This window comes from Amia ocellicauda, chromosome 6 (genome assembly GCF_036373705.1).
Source record: "Amia ocellicauda isolate fAmiCal2 chromosome 6, fAmiCal2.hap1, whole genome shotgun sequence".
In the NCBI taxonomy this organism is placed as follows: domain Eukaryota; kingdom Metazoa; phylum Chordata; class Actinopteri; order Amiiformes; family Amiidae; genus Amia; species Amia ocellicauda.
The window spans coordinates 11974068-11996520 of record NC_089855.1 but is presented as its reverse complement, the minus strand read 5'-3'; the positions used below and the strand labels follow the sequence as shown (position 1 = coordinate 11996520).

General features: G+C 37.1%; 2 protein-coding genes across 2 annotated transcripts in view; one reads left to right on the top strand and one right to left on the bottom strand.

The window, feature by feature from the left end:
• Positions 1 to 7142, top strand: part of st6gal2a (ST6 beta-galactosamide alpha-2,6-sialyltranferase 2a) — a 30283-nt gene extending 23141 nt beyond the window's left edge. The window contains exons 6-7 of the mRNA XM_066706153.1: positions 583 to 757; positions 3389 to 7142. Of these exons, the coding sequence (XP_066562250.1) occupies positions 583 to 757; positions 3389 to 3636 (423 nt within the window). The 3' untranslated portion in view covers positions 3637 to 7142. The remainder of the gene's footprint in view (positions 1 to 582; positions 758 to 3388) is intronic.
• Positions 1589 to 16281, bottom strand: LOC136750963 (parapinopsin). Its single transcript, XM_066706154.1, has 4 exons — positions 14875 to 16281; positions 8957 to 9282; positions 7369 to 7602; positions 1589 to 2759 (listed from the first exon to the last, which is right to left on the bottom strand). Exons 1-4 carry the CDS (start codon positions 15242 to 15244, stop codon positions 2547 to 2549), a joined length of 1143 nt encoding a protein of 380 aa, XP_066562251.1. The 5' UTR covers positions 15245 to 16281; the 3' UTR covers positions 1589 to 2546.
• Positions 16282 to 22453: the final 6172 nt, after the last annotated feature.

Sequence of the window (22453 nt, the reverse complement as noted above, 5' to 3'; positions counted from 1 at the left end):
ATTATCAAGAATAAGGACTTGTCTATTAACATTAATGGATTACCCTCTTATCTGATAATAAATGCATTTGTGTTTTTGGGAGAGAATAAAATATATATATATGTTTGTGTAGGTGTTGAATTGATTTCCTTTTAAGGTGTGCATTTTCTTTCACAATAATATTTTCTTCTCCCACCTATATGGAAAAAAAAAATGCTTTGGAACAGTTTTTAATTTCTTGCAAGATTTTAGACCTGACATTTTACTGGAAACATCCACATTCAAATATGTTTGGCCTGGTCTGCATTTAAACTATTAATCATAGTTAATATCATTAATCAGATAAATTCCTGTAACAACCTTTTACTTTGCAGAACTGAAGCTGCATTTCATTTCTATTAATAGAAGTCTTGTTTTATTCAAGTCTAGAAGAATAACATGGAAACTGGTCTATGATGTTTTCTGTTATTAAGGACTAACCAAAGCAGAGACTTAACAGTAGAAAAGGAGAACATAGCAGTGATGAAACATTGGGAGAAAACTCTCTTCCACTCTTTTGTACTTTAGTAAAATATATACTAAACAAAGCTTGTTTTTTCACAGTGGTACAAGAACCCTGATTACAACCTCTTCACACCATATGTGGAATATAGAAAGAAGTACCCTCACCAGCCTTTTTATATTCTCCATCCCAAATTCATTTGGCAGCTCTGGGATGTAATTCAGGGAAATACTCATGAGAATATTCAGCCCAACCCTCCTTCTTCAGGGTTTATCGGTGAGTAGCATTACATTTCTTAAAAGCTTGTTATTCTGGGGGTTATTTATATAAAATATACATATACAGTAAGTGTCTGTGTACTGTAAACATCCTAGGTGTTCAATTAAGTGTCCATGGCCACAGAGCTTACTGAGGTCTTAATTCTGTTTGTATTAACTTGCTTAACAAGGAAATAACTTTCAGTAAAAGATACTGTCAGCACTGTCACACACATTCTTAATATAAGCTCTGTCTTTGCAAAGTTGTGCTGGTTGCAAATATGTTAACTCGGCTTGTATGTCAGTCCCGTTCAGTGCTGTAATTGCTCGGCTGCGTGAACAGGGCTGTACGATCAGTTTGTTACTCATTTAGCCTCTGTAGGTCAGGACTACAAGAGCGAATGAGTGGCAGAGAGCGATCTGCCAAAATTATACTCCATTTGCACCCCCAGCCTCCAATTGTACATGCCCCTCCCACACCTTCCTGGAGTCATTCCCAATAATTATAATTATAGAAGCAGCAGTCGTAGTCGGTGACACACACGCGTGCATGCGCACACTAGAATTTGAGATGACTCCTGAAGCAGTAGCCAACTAAGAGTTAATGTGACTGAATTTCATGTAATTCCTTGATCTAAACTCTTCTCCGAGTGGAAGTTATTACTGGTGTCAAGTGCATCAAAGGCTTTCTGTTTGAGTCCTTCTGTTGCTCGCCCCATGGTCTGCATACTGATAAGATCATAACCCAGGTAGTGCGTAGCATACTAAAGACTACAGGATGGACTTGGAAACGGGAACCTCCATTGTTCAAATACCTCACCTCAAATAATCACCTTAGGAAAAGCTAATGTAATCTAGTATATCATTTTTAATTTTTAATGCATTTCCAATTGAATGTAAGATCTTTACAAAGTAAACAATACAAACAAAGGAGATTGGCAGTGGCAGATGTTGTGCATTGCAAAATATATTGCTTCAATGCATAACTTACTGCATTATATAATAGATCATTTTATTATAATTATCTTAATTAAACCTTCACAATGTGTATAATTCACACCATGGAAATGTTTCAGATAGTCTGTCACCGAATAGGCTTCCTGCTTATTAAGGTCTTCGACAGCTTGCTGCTTGCGTAAACATTTTGTCATTAACGTTTGAAATGTTCTTCAGTTAATTATCAAGAACCTATAGTTGGTATATTAAAACACTAAAACACAAAAAATACACAGCAGATTATTTATCCAGGTAGTCACAGGTAAGTAGTAATTCTGGGTAAAAGAAAACATCTATGTATATTAATGCTTATCACAATACCAAGCTATCTTTGATAAGTAGATATTACGTTTAGGCCAACATACCTTACACATAATACATACATTTGACAATTAAGAACTGTAATATAGAATAACCAGTCACAACACATAATTGTAAAGCTGCATCCATGAAAGTACTATTTCACACTTCTGTCCTTTTGTACATGCATTACTTTTAAAATACTTTAAACTTATGGCACTTTATTAGAAATGTGTTCTCAACAAAGATGAACAACATAAAATGTAGTTAATCAGTCTTAACACATCTCTAGGATGTATGGAAACAATGACATTATAAACTCAATGGAATACACAGATGCTAGAAACAAAACACTTTTCATTTTTAAGGTTTACAAAATAGTATGATCTAGTAAGTCAACACAATGAATGTATATCTCGCTCTACAACCAGACCTGTCAAATACTGGTTGTAATATTTTGGCAGCTCTCTAGGCCTGGTACTGTTAAAACTTCCCCAGTTTCATTTAGGAAATCAGAATGTCATCTCTGGGGGTGTTTTTTCCTTCATTGCCGTGGCATGTCCATGGTCTTCAGCATCTCTAGGGACCTGAGGAGTACATGCTACTGTGTTACTGTACACCCTCTGGTTAAGCTGGATAACGGTAGTCTTTGACTGTACTGTGGACGGTCCATTGTGAGCAGGTCGTTGCTGGCAGTGAAAAAGTATTAGGAAACACCTGTAAAACTGAAAAAGAATGCAGCTATTAAATAGTGTTTATGGGAAGAATACTATCTAATGATTGGTCTAGAACTACCCACAATGTTCCGAATGTGGGTATTTGGTATTATGTTCCTTAATCTAGACAAGGTTATCAATAAAACATCCTCAAGTCCAATTCACAGCTGGGGTTCACCAATTGTTATTCACTGCTAGTCAACCATTATTGATTTTGAATTTCCACCTTCTAACTGGATTTCCAACCAACAATTCTCAAATCACCAGACTGTATGTGACCTAAGCGCACTCGTTTATGATTTGACATACTCCTGACTTTGAACTTTAAGCTCACAGCTTGATATCTCTTAAGAAACACCCTTCTGTGATTTTAGTGTGTGGATGTGCCCATAATGTGGTGCTGCTCAGCAGATAGTGAATGTGTTAAAAATGGAATGGAGGGTGGGAAGGATCTCCTCAAGTAAGAGATCACAGCTTACTTCAGTTCAAAGCACAGTTCCTGTCCTATAGCAGTGCATTGTCCTGAGGGCCAGCATGTGTTTAGAGGTATATCATGTGGCATCTAGAGTATTCCTGCATTGGATTAATTTAGTCTTAAATTGACTTGGATAATGTACGGTCTCCTCTGTGTCTTTCAGGGATTCTCATCATGATGTCTCTGTGTGATGAGGTTCACGTCTATGAGTACATCCCCTCCATCCGGCAGACGGACCTGTGCCACTATCACGAACGCTACTTTGATGCGGCCTGCACTCTCGGGGCCTACCACCCCCTGCTCTACGAGAAGATGCTGATACAGCGAATGAACACGGGGACAGACAAAGATCTCAAAAAGAAAGGCAAAGTGACCTTGCCTGGATTCAGTGCCATAACCTGTAAAACATAAAATTGTATTCAAAGGTGAGTGTTCGGAACTAGTGCAATAATATTTCACTTGCTAATTAATAATAAATACTTGAAACAACTGCGATTGGTCAGATTAGGTTTGATAGTTAATTGGTGGATGTCCCAAGCATTCCACTCCACTTTTTTTTTTTTTTTTTTAAACATGGAATGATACTGAACCTCTGTAGAAAAATGCTTCATGTAAATTTGTCTTTGCATTCACTGAGCCTAAAAAAAAAAACACATGCTGGTTATATATTATGGAAGGCTTATACATACATGGATGTATTTTACACTTGTACAAATCATTAGGGGGTGTCTTTAAATGTGTATACATATTGTATGATGTTACAAAGACCTTTCTATATACTTGATAGGACACTGGGCACTCGAAATTACCAAATACATTAGCCCATAATTGATTTAATTTATGATTTATAATTACATGTGATAATGATCGAAATATTAACGATTCAATCAATGTCCCAAGTGATAAATTTTTTCCCAGGCCAAAACATTCAACGGTTACTTTATTTCAATATAGGTTATACTATTCTTATTATTTTTAATACTCCGTGGTTAAAAGAATGACAAACTTTCAATGCCATAGGAGTAACTATAATTTGGAAACCTAGTTATTTTTTTTCAATTACTTGTTTGTTTTTTAAATTGAGCTCTCCTGTTACTTAAATGCAGCGTTTAACTTATTTTTCATGCTTGTATATTTCAATTTTAAAAATCGAATACTCCAATTCTCTCAGAGCTGAAAATATTTGTAGAAACAAATGTATCTCTGAGTAACTGTTGCAGTAAAGTAACCAAGTACATAGACTATTGGTTCCTATAAGTGCTGAATTATAAATCTTCAGCCTAAGGTTGGCAGAAAGTCCCAAATAGTTGTTTTTGGGAAATATTTTGATTGTGAGCTTATTATAAATCCATCATCAACACATGTAAATTACACTGACAGTCAACTTTATGGGGAAACCTGAATATCTTTCAGAAATAATTGGTATAAACTGATTTATGTGAAAATGCATTAACCTTTTCAAAATAAAATGTTTTGCCTCCTCACTAGCAATCATTTTCACATGCTGTAGTATTTTTCACACAAGTTTAGCAGAGTATTTGCATGTTTTGCTATAATTACAAGATATTTTGGAGAGCATATTTATGGTGGTTGCAATTTTTCTTTTTGTTCTTCTGTCAAACGCATCTTGTAACATTTTTAGGGGTTAAGATAAATCATTTCAACACTTTTATTCTTTTAACTGATACAGTAATGTCAGGCTAGTCTGTCTGTTTAGGGGGATTATCACGTTGGGGGGAGGTCATTCTTCTCTCACCGTTCCCCTTGATGGTACTTTGAAAATGTTGAATAGTGGATAAATACAGTTCCTTTTACGTGTTACTGTTTCTCCAGTTTGTGTGCCTACAAACACCCCCATACCTTCATGTTACCATCTACCATGTTCAGCAGCTAAATAACATTTTCAGTCTCGGTTTTCTTTGTACATACTGTTGGTCTTGGAGCTGCCAAATTCACATGGTTTATTACTTTATTCTGTCCTCAATACTATTCTTAAGTGTACAGTGTCTATTCTGGACAGTTTCCTTGTCTTAAAGTTAGTTTTCAAGAGTCACTTTTCCCCATCATACTAGATTTAAAAATGGATGGATGGTCTCTATGGAGTACTTTGATATGGTGACATTTAAGAAGTCAAGTTCCATGTTTAAAACAGTCAGGCAATCAGCTGCTGTATTGTTCCAGATTTCCGTGCCTGTTGTGCCTCAATTAGTAATTTCTGAAAGCTTCAGCCTTCTAACCAAGAGGGGAATATGTTCAAATTTTCATTTGAGCAGCGGAGATTAAATACCAGTAAAATCTGTTTAGAAAATGTCGGTCCGTATATATCAATGTATTGTTTGTTTTTGATGGTAAATCTTTTATACACACGCACACTTAATTTTTTTTATTATAATATTCCAAATTTAATTATCTTTGTCATCTAATGAAGAGTGGAAGTGTATAAATAAAAAGTAATTCAATTTTGCATGATACTATACATATCATGGCTGTATAAGGCAGCCTTCATAAGTTGATTATTTATGTAATTTTAATATGGGAATAGCAAGCAGATTTTTAATATTCTTTTTATGTATATCAGAGAGTGAGGAAGAAATTGACTTTTTTTTTTTCCAAAACAAATAATAATTTACCATCTCAGATTGTCTGCATGAAACAGTGAAAAGTGTTACATGACTCAACGTTCAGTAACGATGTCTATATTTACATTTTTTTTTAATAACTAGAAATTGGTAAACCAACGTCTTTATCATTTGCTTAATGCTTTGTCTCACAAGTCAGTGTTACGTTAGCATTGCATAATAGTAACTTTACAGCTTGTGCCACACAATACGTTTAAAAAGTATTTTCCACTTAATATACTGTGAATTGGAATATATGATTTACAGTCAAATTTGTAAGTGGTTACATTTTTAATTCTGTATAAAATACTCCATGGTTAATATAAAGGATCAAGTCTCCCTTAAGATTACTTAATATATATTTATATTTGTTTCGGAAAACATGTAATTTTGCTTGGGCACATACTGAACCCTTGTATTTTCACTTTATACTTGGTGGACAGCTGGAACTTACACATTAATTCATCTACTATTATATACATACCAGTTTTAAGAGTTTATCGTTCACTTACTCTTAGGTAGCACTATAAGAAAAACAGTATAAAATCGGTAGTAGTAGTAATCCAAAAACAAGGTGCTGTAGCAAAGATGCAAAATGATTCCATTACCAACTGAACTGAACTTGTCAAGTAAATGTCTTTCTGTCATTGTTAAATGATAAAATAAATACATGCATTGAGCCTTAGAAAGTCAACTACCATTTGATTTTAAAAACTGTAAACTGAAATGTATGAAAAACTCTTCATTACTCTATTTAGAAATTATTTGTATACATTGTATGAAGGTTCAACAAGCTTTTTTTTTATCTTCTATCTTGTTGGTGTGACAGATGTGATTGGAATTTGAGTTAATGTTGGGAATGATGATTGTTCAATCAGCTGTACTACTTCATTCGTATCTAGGTCTTTACCACACTTTCATCATTGAGTAGGTGAAATGGCTTGAGTGGCAAGGTTTTCTGTTTCGGTACTTATGTTTATTATCTTCATTATTGTAAACTACATCAAAGTAAAGCACTGTAGTGACAGCTTTTGAATTGTTCTGTTCATGCATTGTAACATCTCCGAAAAAGGATAAATGAACAGCCTTAAATATCCACGGTAACAATAAATCAATAATTTTCCAAAAGCCAATTCACTTTTTTTAATGTTAACATTTTTTAGTGATTTGATCATCATTTTTGTACTGGATTAACTTGATTTTATACTAAACATACTTTGTAGAAACTGATAGTTTGTATACAGTTTGAAAATTTTCTTGTTTACTTTTTTTTTTTCTGTAAATAAATATTGTAAATTACACTGCTTTGAGATCATTCATTATGCCGACATCTTGGAAAATGGGAAGACATACCTGACACACTGCAGTTGCTGTCTAATAATATACCTACATATTCCTTTTATTACTGTTACTTGTAAAACACTGCTGTATAAATCTTTCTGAAAACTGGCGTGTGCTGGAGCCAGTAAGTGCTAAATCCCAACATCATTGCCACCATAGCAAACCTAAAGGTTGCGTCACTTACTTGTTTGTTCATGAGAATGTAGATTAAAGGGTTGAAGACGGTGCTGCTCTTGGCTAAGATGGAGGGAACAACACTGGCAATTGGGCTTATAATGCCCGGTCTACCAAATGTTGCCAGTAAAGCCACCACACCATATGGTAACCAGCAGAGCATGTAGCATGTCACTGTTGTAATCACCATGAAGAGGATGTGGTACTCTCTTCTGCGGGCCGCTGTCTTTCTGATTCTCCCCACCTGGAAGAGATTGAACACATCTCATTTTGGTGTTTCCCTTTGAAATATCAAATGCAGTTTTAAAGGTTGGTCTACATGTGTAAAACAGGAGACGCTTCTTCACACAGAGAGTTGTCACAATCTGGAAAAACTCCCCAGTGAAGTAGTTGACACTGATAATTTGGGAACATTCAAAAATAGACTGGATAGGATCCTTGGATCACTTAGTTATTAATGGACACCAAACAAGCTGATGGGTGGAATGGCCTCCTCTTGTTAGTCCACTTTGTTCTTATGTGTAAAAATGCTCATCCACCTTTTAGTTATGTATTTGTATTCATCTGGTGGTTTTGTGACACTCCCTAGGTAGGCCATTTTCCACATTTTGGTATAAAACTCTCTCTGAAGATTCCAGATCAAAGGAAATGACCAGAGCATGTTTAATAATGTTTATATTTGATGAAATTGACATTCATGACCTTGAATTCTAGGATGAAAGGGGCCTGCTAATGATGATTCCAAAACAACAACAAGTGGAAAAACTGGTGTAGGTTTATATTCATTGCTTATAAAAAGTGTTAATGCATACAATTTCATATATGTAGAGGACAGCTTTTATAAACTGAGGCCCTATTTGTTGATAACCTAATTTACATGTTTTGTTTTTTCTTCCTGCCTCGGTCTGAAATCTCCCACACTTGCCGCTAACATTTTCCACAGGTAAAAAGGAGAGTATTATTCATGTGTGCCACTCTGACCTTGCGCTTAATCAGTAAGTTGTGCATGGTTTCTAAATTCATCGTCAAGGATATCTTGAGTGAGCAGACGGATAGTATGGTGGGATACTGAGATAAAGGCAAAATCCATGACCGTGTATTTAAATACATTCACATATTGAGCCCTTTAGCTATATTCCTAAAACCAGTCTGCTTAAAGATAGACCATTTATGTTGTATTCAGAAAATATATATCTGGTGACTCTGAGCTACATATACAATATACATTGCATTCTGCTGTCAAAGATTATTTAAAACTTGATATTGTTGGGGGCACATACTAATGTTATGAGATATGGGGAATCTAATGAAAAGTATTTGCAGTTTCGTGTTTTGGTCAAATACACCAAGAACTTATCAAATGCATAATGCACCATGGGATTCGAAAGCTTTTAGCTCAAATAAATTGCAGTTTCACACACAACATTCCCATACAAAGTAACATGGAAGTAAGTGTGATTTTGCTCCAATGTTATACTGAAAGTTTATTCAGGGTCTTCCCTTGGGGAGGGGATACTTTTCATTGTCCCTTTTAGTGCCAGAGGTTGATGAATATTAAAGATATTACATTTCACAGATGTTCCCTGTTGCCATCTCACCTGTTTCACAGCATATAGGAGACGTCCATAGTAATAGACCATGACAAGAACTGGAATAGCTAAGCAAAAGATGAAGAGGCAGATGATGTAGGAAACCGACTGTGGGGATTTGGATGTCCAAGTCACAGAACAGCTAGTTCCAGCCCCTTCGAGTCCATAGCTGCTCCAGCCCAAGAGGGGAGGCACTGTCCAAATCAAGGAATACAACCACGAGCCCCCCACGGCCAGGAGGGGCTTCCTGTAGTCGGGAACTTGCTTGTTGCAGACAGTTAAGGTGCTGTAGCGGTCGTAGGATAACACGGCCAAGGAGATTAAGGACACTATCCCTGAGAAAAGACAGACAGGATGACACCGACTATCATTGACTTTTAGAGTATCTTATTGACACACTGTATGTTCAATCATGAAAATTTGACTCACAGGTCAGGTTTCCAAATTAATATAACAGTATCACACATGGGGGAAAAACAGAAATCATAAATGCAAAAATCACTCCTGTTGGAAAATCGATTTTTCTTTAGATGTGAGATATGAGGTGAAAGTGCAGAATGTATGTTAATTATGTAAGGGATACAAATTAACATTCAGCATTGATTTTATGATTTAAATCCAGCGCCCCCCCACCGATCCTGGACAGCATTTCGTAGCCCCCCAAAACCCTGAAGCCTACAACTGCCCCTGGCAGACACCTTCACTCATTTGCTTGATGGCACCCTTGCACCCCTGGAAATAGTTTATTGATGCGTACCTCAAATCCAGAGTTTGCATCCAAAATATTGGTAGAATAATGTGTTCTAACGGAAGACTACAGGGAATATAAGAAACAAGTCAAGTCTTAAGTACACCAGAATCAATGCAGAATGCCGGAGTGATTATCGCAGTGGGGGTCACGATATTTTAGTTTTTAAGCTGTTTCCTTTCACTAAAGTGTCTCTTTGATAATGACTCACTCTACCACTAGCAGACTCTGCAGAAACGTATATCTGTAAATGTTCTTGATTTGAAAAATAGCATTTTGCCCACACAAACTGAAAGTAATACTATAATACAAGTACATAGCCAGAGAAATATTTAAAAGTAATCACGTAATGTGAAAATATAGCAGAACTGTTATTGAAGATGTTTGAAGATGATCCAGCAATAATAACAACAACAATAATAATATTTGATTTGATGAATGAATTGCACATTACTGCATATTTATAAAACTATCATCTAGCAAACACTGACTGTGATTTATTATAGTCACTAACTGGATTTCATGCAGCATTAAACAATGAAGCTGGGAGCATGTTTTCAGTAAGCAAGGGCTAACTTGATGACTCCTGCTGATAATCCACAATGTTTTAGATCTTATTGTTATGTTTATAGATGTAATGCTTATATATATTGTGACCAAGCTTGAGCTACTTGTCTGAAATCCCTTTTTTTGATTGACTAAAATGATATACTCTTTAAATATATATAAGAATGTATTGATCCTACAGTCCTAAAAGGGCACTAGCTGGAGCACAAGATCCATGATTCATCTCCGTTCATCACCTTGTGGGAGATACTCTCCTTTAAATTAGCTTTTGTTTTTTGTACAAAATCTATATATTTGTTACATCTTTGTTATATAAAGTAGCATTCAATACGTAGTTGACAAAAGCTAATGAAACAATTACACAGGATTAAAAAGTCATTTGAATGCCAGTCTAGTTATTTTAATTTCCATTTGTATTTCTCCGAGCCTTGAATGAAAACTGAGCTTCAGAATGTTAAGCTAACAAGAAAACTGAAGCAAATGTCATGATTGATCATTTTCAATAGGTGACCATCATGACATAATGCTACATTTTGTGCAGAGAAATGTTACTTTATAGCTTTGTGTTTGCTTTGTTTCCTATCAATGAAAAGCAATATGCACAATCTCTTGCATTTTTGGGGTGGTCACCTTGATGGCTATCTATAGCTATGTGATGATTATATAGCTATATAATGCTGAAACAATATACTATACCAAATAAACAATATTAGATGCATTTACTGATAAAGGAAGATTCTATACAAACAATAAAGATGTGATGGATGATGTACCACAACATTGGTCCTTATTGCTATTGCAGAGAAATAATAATGGAGATCATTGAACCACGGGGTCTTTTTCAACTCTCTTTCCTTGCTGTGAGGATTGCTATAACCAAACTTCTCAATTTTACCAGGAACACCTAACGACATCTCAGTATTATAGCTTGTTTGTAAACTGCAAAAGAAGTGCAACAGTGGTTAGTTTCAATGCTTTGTTTTTCCTCTTTTGCTCAAGGTACAGAAAGATTAATTGGTTGATTTTCTGTTTCCATGGTACTGTTTTGATGCAAATTAATGGATTGTTGTAGGTTCATATTCAAATGAGTCACACATAGGGCTAAATACAATTTAAATTGGCCTAAATTGTTTAAAGAAAAGAGAACCATTTACAATAAAGCTGTGTCCAAGAAGCATTACCCATTGCCAGCAGATCTGGACCTATTGGCTAAATGTCAGCATGCATGGTTAGCGTATGGGAGAGCAGGTTTCCATTCCTCATGCTGACTGCAGCTCCTCCAGCATTGTAATATCATGCTCTATGATACTATCCCCTGGGATCTGGCAATTCATGCAGAGCTTGCCTGCAAACAATAAAGCACACCATGTGCCCTATTCTCTTGGACTCATCAACTCAAATACACCTTCAATTGAGGTATAGTGTACAGAATTGTTACCAAGCTAGTCAAAAAGCCCTAATTATCTATCCATCATCAGTGCTTGGCTCTTGCATGTGAGTTATTACCATGAGCCTCTACAGCAGCCTTAATCACAGACACATCCCAGACCATAGTGGAGAGACAAACTGCAAACTGTACTGTGCAGAGTATTCATCTTGTGTAAGAGTCCTGTGGTAGATGATCATGATTTTAAAATATTACAGAACACTTCCCTGGACTAAATATATTTCCTGTTTTGAAGTAACCATCTTCGTTATGTTGTTTCTCTGGAAAAAAATCTACATATATATATATATATATATAATCAGTATAAATATAATGTTCATAATTAATTAATTCTTATATTATTTCTTCTTTAACTTCATAGAGATTTAGACCGTTATGATACAGAGAATGAAATATGAGATGTCAAGTTCCTTCCATTTTCTTTAACTCACCAATGTAATATTTACATTATGACATACAATATACAACACTAACAATATCCTGAAATGCATGTCACATACACTTAATACTGAAATTCACACGCTGTATGATTCACAGAATGTTTGACACATTCACATCAAGCAAATAAACAATTTAAAATACCTTTAAGACCAAAATAATTGAATTTGCCTTGCAGCTATTTGAATGTTACTGTTACTGCTGAAATCATTTTGTTAAACATTCTACAGTCATTTAATCTTTCCTCACTTAAAATGCCTAAATACATCACATAAAGGAAATGTAAATGTTTTCCATTTGTGAAAGAAATTCCTCTCCTGAAATATTTAAATCCTATTGCCATGCCTTTCTCATGTTTCAATCCATCTGAACGTATTTTAAATGCAATGCAATTTCAAACAGTGGCACAGTGCTCAACAGTACAACTATATTCAAAATCCACTGAATGACATGACATGTAAAAAGGCCAAATAATCTCACTTATCTGAATTACATAATTTCTCATTTTCATTTAAATGTATATCATTACAATCGTACTTTTAAATGTATGTCATTACCGTTGCGATATGTAAGAAGAAAATATCAGTTGTCAGGACAGAATCTTTCCAAAAATTAATATGCAAAATCAAGTGATTTCTTACCGACAGTTTCACAGTATTTTCACTGAATATTCTGGGGTGAATGGTAAAGGTGCTAAAAGTAGGACAATCTAATTGGAACTGTAACCAGCAATCAGATTACAGTAATTAAAGAAGCACATTTTGATTATTAAAATAGGGCCCTGTCAGTCAGTTTTGGTACAAGGTGTAACAGATGTCAAATGTTTAATATAGTTATGGATATAATAGGCATATCATTGGTACGTTTTTATCACGCTTGTTTCCTAATAAAAACAAGTTTTTAAAGTGTCTTGGTTACTATCCGAAACTCATAACTTAACAATAATATATAAAAATGCATACCCATCATGTCAAATACAGAAAATGCATATAGATTTTAAAGTGCTGATATAAAACCCAAAGGAAAATACCAAATGAAGACCTCCGCTGGTTTAAGTACCCAATAACCCTGTTTTTAATTTGAAAAATGCATTCTGTTGTTCAAAAAAATAAGAAAAAAAAAAGAAAAAGAAAAAAAAATGCTACTAAATTGTTATATTGAAGCAGGGTCACGGGGATTTTTTAAATATTATTGTTTATTGATTATGGATGTATAAATTGTATTATTTAGAAACCAAGTTATTCATACGTAATACATATTTTAAATAACTAGTGAAATATTATGTTCATATCTATGATTGCATTTATAACATAACGTGAATAGCCTGATAGTTAGGTACAATCTGTGGGGTTTATATTAATCCTAATACTGACATGTACACATTGGTATGCAGTCTTTTGCAAACGGTATACCAGTGTCACCAACTCTTGTCTGGGAGAGCTGCAGTCATGTGTATTATTCAGACTCAACATGATCTTTAGACATTGATTGAAAATGCAAGGAGATTCCCGCTGTGCTCACAAGCATAGAATACTAAACTGAAACCCAGAAAAAGACGATTCAGATGGATTGAGAACTGTTCAAGAATGAAATGGCAAACAATTAAACTTGGCTAAAGTGTAGAATTTAAATCAAAGGAAGCTGTACAAGTCAGACAAACCCCATTTAAAATATTGTGTACAATCTTGCAGCATCTATTTTTAAAATATGATATACACTGTCCCCTACATAAAGACACAAATTTAACATAAATACATATTGTAACATCCAGGGGGTACCAGCACCACAGTACTATGGGGGGCCAAACAGGCCATAATACAACGGTTTGTGTGTGTATTGGGCATACTATATTGGTTTGCGTGCGTACTATATCGCTTTGCGTGCATATTATATCGCTTTGCGTGCGTACTATATCGGTTTGCGTGCATATTATATTGGTTTGTGTGCGTACTATATCGGTTTGCGTGCATATTATATTGGTTTGCGTGCGTACTATATCGGTTTATGTGCATACTGTATCGCTTTGCGTGCGTACTATATCGGTTTGCGTGCATATTATATTGGTTTGCGTGCGTACTATATCGGTTTGCGTGCGTACTATATCGGTTTGCGTGCGTACTGTATCGGTTTGCGTGCATATTATATTGGTTTGCGTGCGTACTATATCGGTTTATGTGCATACTGTATCGCTTTGCGTGCGTACTATATCGGTTTGCGTGCATATTATATCGCTTTGCGTGCGTACTATATCGGTTTATGTGCGTACTGTATCGCTTTGCGTGCGTACTATATCGGTTTGCGTGCCTACTATATCGTTTTGCGTGCGTACTGTATCGGTTTGCGTGCATATTATATCAGTTTGCGTGCGTACTATATCGGTTTGCGTGCATATTATATTGGTTTGTGTGCGTATTTTTTTTTTTTTTTAGTAGTAGTAGTAGGACTCCTTCAGGAATTGTACAGCTTTTCTGCAGGCAATCCTAAAAGATGTCCAGACCATTTTCCTGCAAGACACCTGTACAATTCGTGCAGGAATCCTGTAGGATTTTGTCATAAGGGGGGGGGGGGGGGGTTGTAGCAGTAGCAGCAGCAGTAGCAGCAGCAGTAGCAGCAGCAGTAGCAGTCCATCCGTGTTTCCTTCAGATACATTGTTCATCTCATTTGCACACAGCACGTCTATGAATCCACCATTCAGGTCTTACATAAAGCACTCCAGCCCTCACTCACCGAAGCAGGAGTTGATGAAGCCGTACCACAGGCAGCCGTGCCGGCCCAGCAGCCAGCGGCCCCGCACACTGGAGGCGAAGCTCAGCGAGGTGCCGAGGACGCAGGCCAGCAGGTCGCTCACACTGATGTTCAGCAGCAGCATGTTGACCGGCGTCCACAGCGCCCTGAACCGGCAGAACAGCAGCAGCACCACCAGGTTGTTGAAGAAGCCCAGGATCAGAATCGACCCCAGGAACACCGACACCACCGTATGTCCCGTCCTGGATAGTCGCCAGCCCGACGTTGCATCCCAGTCTTGGTGGAGTAAAGAGGATGGATCTTCTCCAGTGATATTGGAGCTGTAGTTGAGGTACGTCATAGTAACTAACATAGTGATATCGGCGCCAGTGCCGGAGTGTCACAACGTCCCCACAACCTTGCAGCAACGTGATGATTTTAGCTGGGAAACAGCAAACTAATGTGGGACGCTTCTGCTAGATACATATAATATATAATACGTTGGCTCTGTCCTCAACGACAGTCGATGGCACCGCTCTTATCCATCATTAGTCAAAGCTATTTCCAAAAAGGTATAACACCAAGCAAGCAATAAACGACACTATACACGTGTAACAGAGTCTTCATTGTGTGGACATATCTAAATCTCTGAAAACTAACAGCCCTTGGAAAAATAAACCATTCATGGATTTGCCATTTTTTTAACAAATGAAGAAAAGCAATATAACTTTTTTCCCCTTCAGTCTGTACTCATAAAATAAAATGACTGTGATACAGCTGAAATAACACGGTTTCCAGCTGCTGATGTGGTGTAGTCGTCTCTATAAGAAAGAAAAGCTACATAAATATCACCTTATGTGTATGACTGAAGTCCACCTGCCTGCGCATCTTTCCTCACACTCATATTCCCACACCTGTTCATAATATGCTATTGTTTCAAGTCTTGGCGATTTTTCCAGCACAAAATAGAATACAAACTATTTGATAAGTGCGATTTTCTTGTAATTTGTTTGTCCCATATGCACTCCTTCATATTTTACATATATATTGGATATATCCTCTATTCAGACTGTGGACGCGAAATGGGCGGTTATTGTCAAGTAATACACATCCGGAAAATAGTTTCTGTTATTGCAGTTTAAAACATGCCCTTTTTGCGAAGATACTTTAGTCAGTAGTTTGGTTTGCAATAGGTTTGATCATTTCTAACAGCAATACAACCCCATTAAAAAAAGTTGATCCGTCTTGGAGTCATTCCAAAAGTCTTATGCTGCAATGTGCACAGTTGCAGGTCACGTTGCATCTTTATCTAGCATACAGACAGAAGAAACCGACACGCACTGCACTGATGTCCCTGGTTTAGGTCATGTCCATGCAGCTTTCTGCGCTTTCCTGCTCCATCCCTCCTCCATCCCTCCTCCATCCCTCCGTGCTGTGAGTCCATTGCGCTCCCGCAGAGCAGAGCGCCCTCGCCGCCTCCACACACACAGGAGCCGGGCTGCAGCTCCTGCCATTGGAGGATGGCAGGATGACGTCGCACTTATACCTAACCATTTCAATGGGTGGCATTAGAGACGTCACGATTATACCCCACAGGAGTTATCAATATAGCCCAGAAAAGAAAATACCACTAAATTGTATTTATTAACAATCATTTTTGTGTCTGTTGTGGTTATTGTTTTGTTATTATTATTATTAGTAGTAGAAGTAGTAAAAGTGGTGGTAGTAGTAGTAGCAATTGTAGCACACCTGATGTCTGTTAAATTGTATATTCTGCTGCTGGTCTTTACATACTCCATAGTATATTGTTCAGACATTTCAAGAATCTGGTAGCAGAGCCTGTTTGTCATTGACAAGGTGGTGGAAAATAATCTACAGCAGTGATAACATACAATTCCCCTTTTAAAATATTTAAGGCAAAACCTGGGTCTGCTTCGGTGAAGTTCAGGTCAATGATTCAGTGATGGCAGTGCATCTTACAGCCTTCGTGGTGCCATCTGCATTCATCATTTTTATTTGCATGCATAACATGATTTTCACTAATGGAAAAGGGTTAGCGGCATACATAGTCATTGAAAATGCTTATAATATCAAGAAATCCACCAAATTGCATTGAAAGTGATTGTCAGTTAAGAGAGTATTTCTAAATATAGTGTGATCAAAATGTGGAAAAGAGAAATGTATAGAATATGCATACATAGCAGTGAACATTACATTATTTTGTCCCTCAATCCATGTTTCTATGACATCCATGCTGTTTGAGGCAAGATAAGACAAAGATCCCCACCTGCAGTATGTGCATTGTGTTGTGAAAGCTATCCTCTGTTTTTCACACTGCAAGCTCAGATAGCCCACTGTCCAACTAACACAGCAGTAAGACACCCAACAGCATGAAACCTGCAATGCACCCAAGCAGCTACGGGAGTTGGTGAAATATTCCACACTGGCTTTTATAGCTGTTTCTTTGTAAACGTGTTAGTATACATAGTATACATATGGGTATATCTCTCTGGGTATAGCATAAAGTGTACACTTTATGTATATAAATATTAATTTAAAAACAGAAATAGTAAAAGTATACCTTGAATTAATGCAATAACTACTCAATATGTATCACATTATCAGAATTACTACAACTTTAAAAGAGTTTTGGATTTGGATATAGATAAGCAACTGATTCTAATAGATACATATGTCTAGCAATCAAGGTGAATAAGAAATTATATTCCTTACAAATCCTAGGGAGAATCAGCCTCATGTTTCTGCAAGCTGATGAAGTAGGGAAAAAAAAGCTTTACTGACACTATAAGTCAGTTTGAAAGACAAGAAAGAAGGGGAAAAGAACTGCAGTAATAATATTGAATTGCTTCTGCAGAGACCTTTATCAAACAGAACAGTATTCCAACTGCTGTCTATCAAAAGGGAGTGATGCAGTCATTAAAGCAACACATGGAACTGCATCCTATTACACACATTGTGCACAGCTTTATTTTGGAATCTGTCCATTGTCACAGGCAAAATATAACAATATCGTGCCTATAAGTTACTGCAGTCTCAAACAACAACACGTTTGTCCTAATTTGGAACACATGCGTAGATGTCCAATTAATTAATGTCAGAGATCACTCCAGTTAGGATTGAAATGGAGAAGGTTCTAATTATGTTTTCTGTCATTATCTTGGAATAGTCAGTGTCTAATTTCACAAGTAAATAATCATGATCCCTTAATAAGTTGAATACGGAAACCTGCATAAATCACATAACATATGTCAATAGTGCAAATAATATAAAAGCTGTACAGTCAATTCTGTGTTAACAAAGCTACTGTAGAAAATCAATCACGCAATCCCTAAGATGGTTCTTGTACGATCTATTATACATCCCAAGAGGATAATCTAACTGGACTGGCAAACAGCCAAACACAAGAGAGGAGTTCCAGCTCCCATTCATGAACGCACACTTTTTTCACAGTAAAAGTAATTGGCTTTTAGAGAAGACAGTTTTACAATCATCTTATACTTTTCAACTGAGTTAGCTATCAGTAATTTATCATGTTCCACCTTTGTTCTATAGTTTGCAGACTTTCTAAACTGTTGACAAAGGGATGTTCAATTCAAAGCCCATACATTAAAAGTAAAAATTCAATAATGTTTCAATTCACCCCTGACTTATTTGTTTGAATAGTTTTTTTGTTTTTTTTTTCCATTCCAAAGTAATGGCCAATAGTGTTTGGTTACTTGTTTATTTTATATCTGCAGGCACGTTTGATAAGATGAAACCATTTATCTTTCAGGTTTAACTGTTAATGTAATGAACTGTTTTCTCGGTGACAGAATGGAAGAAGGGGATCTGTTTTCAACCCCTGAATGGTTAAACCCTGAAAACACAGCGGTGAATAATGCATGCGCACTTGGCATTGATTTCAACGCAGAGGAAATGTGACATCAGTAACTATAAACTGTATCTTGTAGCTAAAGTCAGGTTGCTGCTATTTTAATCAGTTTTACAGTTATAGCATAATACACCTAGGTTCTGATTTTCATGCAGATCAGTGGAAAACTTGCTTCAAACGCAAAATAATCTGCCAATGTTGATTGTAATCTACATAACCTGTTAAAACATGTTTTTACTTATTATAAATTATCCTTTTCTTCTGTATTAGAGCAGATTTAAGATTTCAATACAAGAGCTTCTTTACAGTATGGCAGTATATCAGTTTGTACGGTGTAATTTTATATTTGATGATTGTGCCATAGAAACAGATTCATACACATGACCCATAATGCACTGCATATGGTGTGGCTGTATATACTGTGTCATGGGCTGTATACCACTAATCATTTGTAGGGTATGACTGTTTTGAAACTGTATTTTTGTTTATATGGTCAAGCCTGTTATTTTTAGGGGAATTTGATTGGTTAAATGTCTTAGAAAAAGGTGATTTATTCATGAAAGTTATTATTTTTGTAACCCTTTTCTCTTTATATTCATGTATTTGTATTTGCTTCCTGCTCAGGGACAAGTCATGCAAATTAGCATATAGCTAAATCGCAATACACTGAATTGTATGACCTGTTATAAATGTTGAAAACTGTACACTGTCCATGCAGTATTAGTAGACAGATAGATAGATAGGTAGATAGAAAAACCCAAGAAAACAGGCATTTGGCTAGGTTACCTTGAAATTCCTGGAGGCTACTAAGAAGGTCATGAAAATACAATGCAAATGCTTGCTGTCTTCAAAAGGCCAATGCTATCAGGCATATGTCTTTACTCCATCCATGTATTAGTCTTTGCGATGAGGTAATGGATCATGGGGAAAAAAACAATGTGGCCTCCAAATATTTAGTTCTAAGTCTTTTTTAGTTTACTTATTTTTATTTTATTGTAATTCACGTGGGCATAATCTTTATTGTTGCAGCATCTCACAAGGGAGCAGAGGAGGCGATTCAAAAGGGAGCTCATATATATATATATATATATATATATATATATATATATATATATATATAGACCGATAAGCCATGAGATAATGACCACCTGCCTAATATTGTGTAGGTCCCCCTTTTCCCGCCAAAACAGCCCTGACCCGTCGAGGCATGAACTCCACTAGACCTCTGAAGGTGTGCTGTGGTATCTGGCACCAAGACGTTAGCAGCAGATCCTTTAAGTCCTGAAAGTTGCGAGGTGGGGCCTCCATGGATCGAACTTGTTTGTCCAGCACATCCCGCAGATGCTCGATTGGATTGAGATCTGAGGAATTTGGAGGCCAAGTCAATACCCTGAACTCGTGATTCATCAGACCAGGCCACCTTCTTCCTTTGCTCCGTGGTCCAGTTCTGATGCTCACGTGCCCATTGTAGGTGCTTTCGGCAGTGGACAGGGGTCAGCATGGGCACCCTGACTGGTCTGCGGCTACGCAGCCCCATACGCAACAAACTGCGATGCACTGTGTGTTCTGACACCTTTCTATCAGAACCAGCATTAACTTTTTCAGCAATCTGAGCTACAGTAGCTCGTCTGTTGGATCGGACCACACGGGCCAGCCTTCGCTCCCCACGTGCATCAATGAGCCTTGGCCGCCCATGACCCTGTCGCCGGTTCACCGCTTTTCCTTCCTTGGACCACTTTTGATAGGTACTGACCACTGCAGACCGGGAACACCCCACAAGAGCTGCAGTTTTGGACATGCTCTGACCCAGTCGTCTAGCCATCACAATTTGGCCCTTGCAGTCGCTCAGTCCTTACGCTTGCTTATTTTTCCTGCTTCTAACACATCAACTTTGAGGACAAAATGTTCACTTGCTGCCTAATATATCCCACCCACTGACATGGGGCCATGATAACGACATTATCAGTGTTATTCACTTCACCTGTCAGTGCTCATAATGTTATGGCTGATCGGTGTGTGTATATATATATACATATATATATATATATATATATATATACACTCACCTAAAGGATTATTAGGAACACCTGTTCAATTTCTAATTAATGCAATTATCTAACCAACCAATCACATGGCAGTTGCTTCAATGCATTTAGGGGTGTGGTCCTGGTCAAGACAATCTCCTGAACTCCAAACTGAATGTCTGAATGGGAAAGAAAGGTGATTTAAGCAATTTTGAGCGTGGCATGGTTGTTGGTGCCAGACGGGCCGGTCTGAGTATTTCACAATCTGCTCAGTTACTGGGATTTTCACGCACAACCATTTCTAGGGTTTACAAAGAATGGTGTGAAAAGGGAAAAACATCCAGTATGCGGCAGTCCTGTGGGCGAAAATGCCTTGTTGATGCTAGAGGTCAGAGGAGAATGGGCCGACTGATTCAAGCTGATAGAAGAGCAACTTTGACTAAAATAACCACTCGTTACAACCGAGGTATGCAGCAAAGCATTTGTGAAGCCACAACATGTACAACCTTGAGGCGGATGGGCTACAACAGCAGAAGACCCCACCGGGTACCACTCATCTCCACTACAAATAGGAAAAAGAGGCTACAATTTGCACAAGCTCACCAAAATTGGACAGTTGAAGACTGGAAAAATGTTGCCTGGTCTGATGAGTCTCGATTTCTGTTGAGACATTCAGATGGTAGAGTCAGAATTTGGCGTAAACAGAATGAGAACATGGATCCATCATGCCTTGTTACCACTGTGCAGGCTGGTGGTGGTGGTGTAATGGTGTGGGGGATGTTTTCTTGGCACACTTTAGGCCCCTCAGTGCCAATTGGGCATCGTTTAAATGCCACGGCCTACCTGAGCATTGTTTCTGACCATGTCCATCCCTTTATGACCACCATGTACCCATCCTCTGATGGCTACTTCCAGCAGGATAATGCACCATGTCACAAAGGTCGAATCATTTCAAATTGGTTTCTTGAACATGACAATGAGTTCACTGTACTAAACTGGCCCCCACAGTCACCAGATCTCAACCCAATAGAGCATCTTTGGGATGTGGTGGAATGGGAGCTTCGTGCCCTGGATGTGCATCCCACAAATCTCCATCAACTGCAAGATGCTATCCTATCAATATGGGCCAACATTTCTAAAGAATGCTTTCAGCACCTTGTTGAATCAATGCCATGTAGAATTAAGGCAGTTCTGAAGGCGAAAGGGGGTCAAACACAGTATTAGTATGGTGTTCCTAATAATCCTTTAGGTGAGTGTATATGTATATGTAACTGTAATTTGATTAGCAGGGCAGAGCCCTGATATATTAAGATAATAATAATAATAAGAAGAAGAAGAAGAAGAAGAAGAAGAAGAAGAAGAAGAAGAAGAATGTTCTTTTAAATTGCTTGTTATCTGGATTATGTGGTTTGCTGTGTATAATGAATGCATCGCTGAATCTTAATAGAACAATTATCTTTTTGCCATAGCTCTTTGAAAAGCAAATTCTTTCTCACAGTAAGCACTGAGCTTCAACGGGATATGACAGGAATGGAACTACATGCAAAACCCACTGAATGTATGTATGGCAGAAATCTTTCTACAAAGAAGCTACTTTACCCATGTCGTAATATTTGAGAATCTGATCCACTCAATGAATGCACAGCCATCTTGTTTTGCTTGAAGG

Excerpts from the sequence above, each read along its gene's own strand:
- LOC136750963 (XM_066706154.1), bottom strand. The coding sequence starts at position 15,244 with ATGTTAGTTACTATGACGTACCTCAACTACAGCTCCAATATCACTGGA. Across the intron at positions 9,283-14,874 it reads CTTCATCAACTCCTGCTTCG|GGATAGTGTCCTTAATCTCC; the intron begins GTGAGTGAGGGC and ends GTCTTTTCTCAG. Across the intron at positions 2,760-7,368 it reads ACATTCTCATGAACAAACAA|TTTTACAGGTGTTTCCTAAT; the intron begins GTAAGTGACGCA and ends ATTCTTTTTCAG.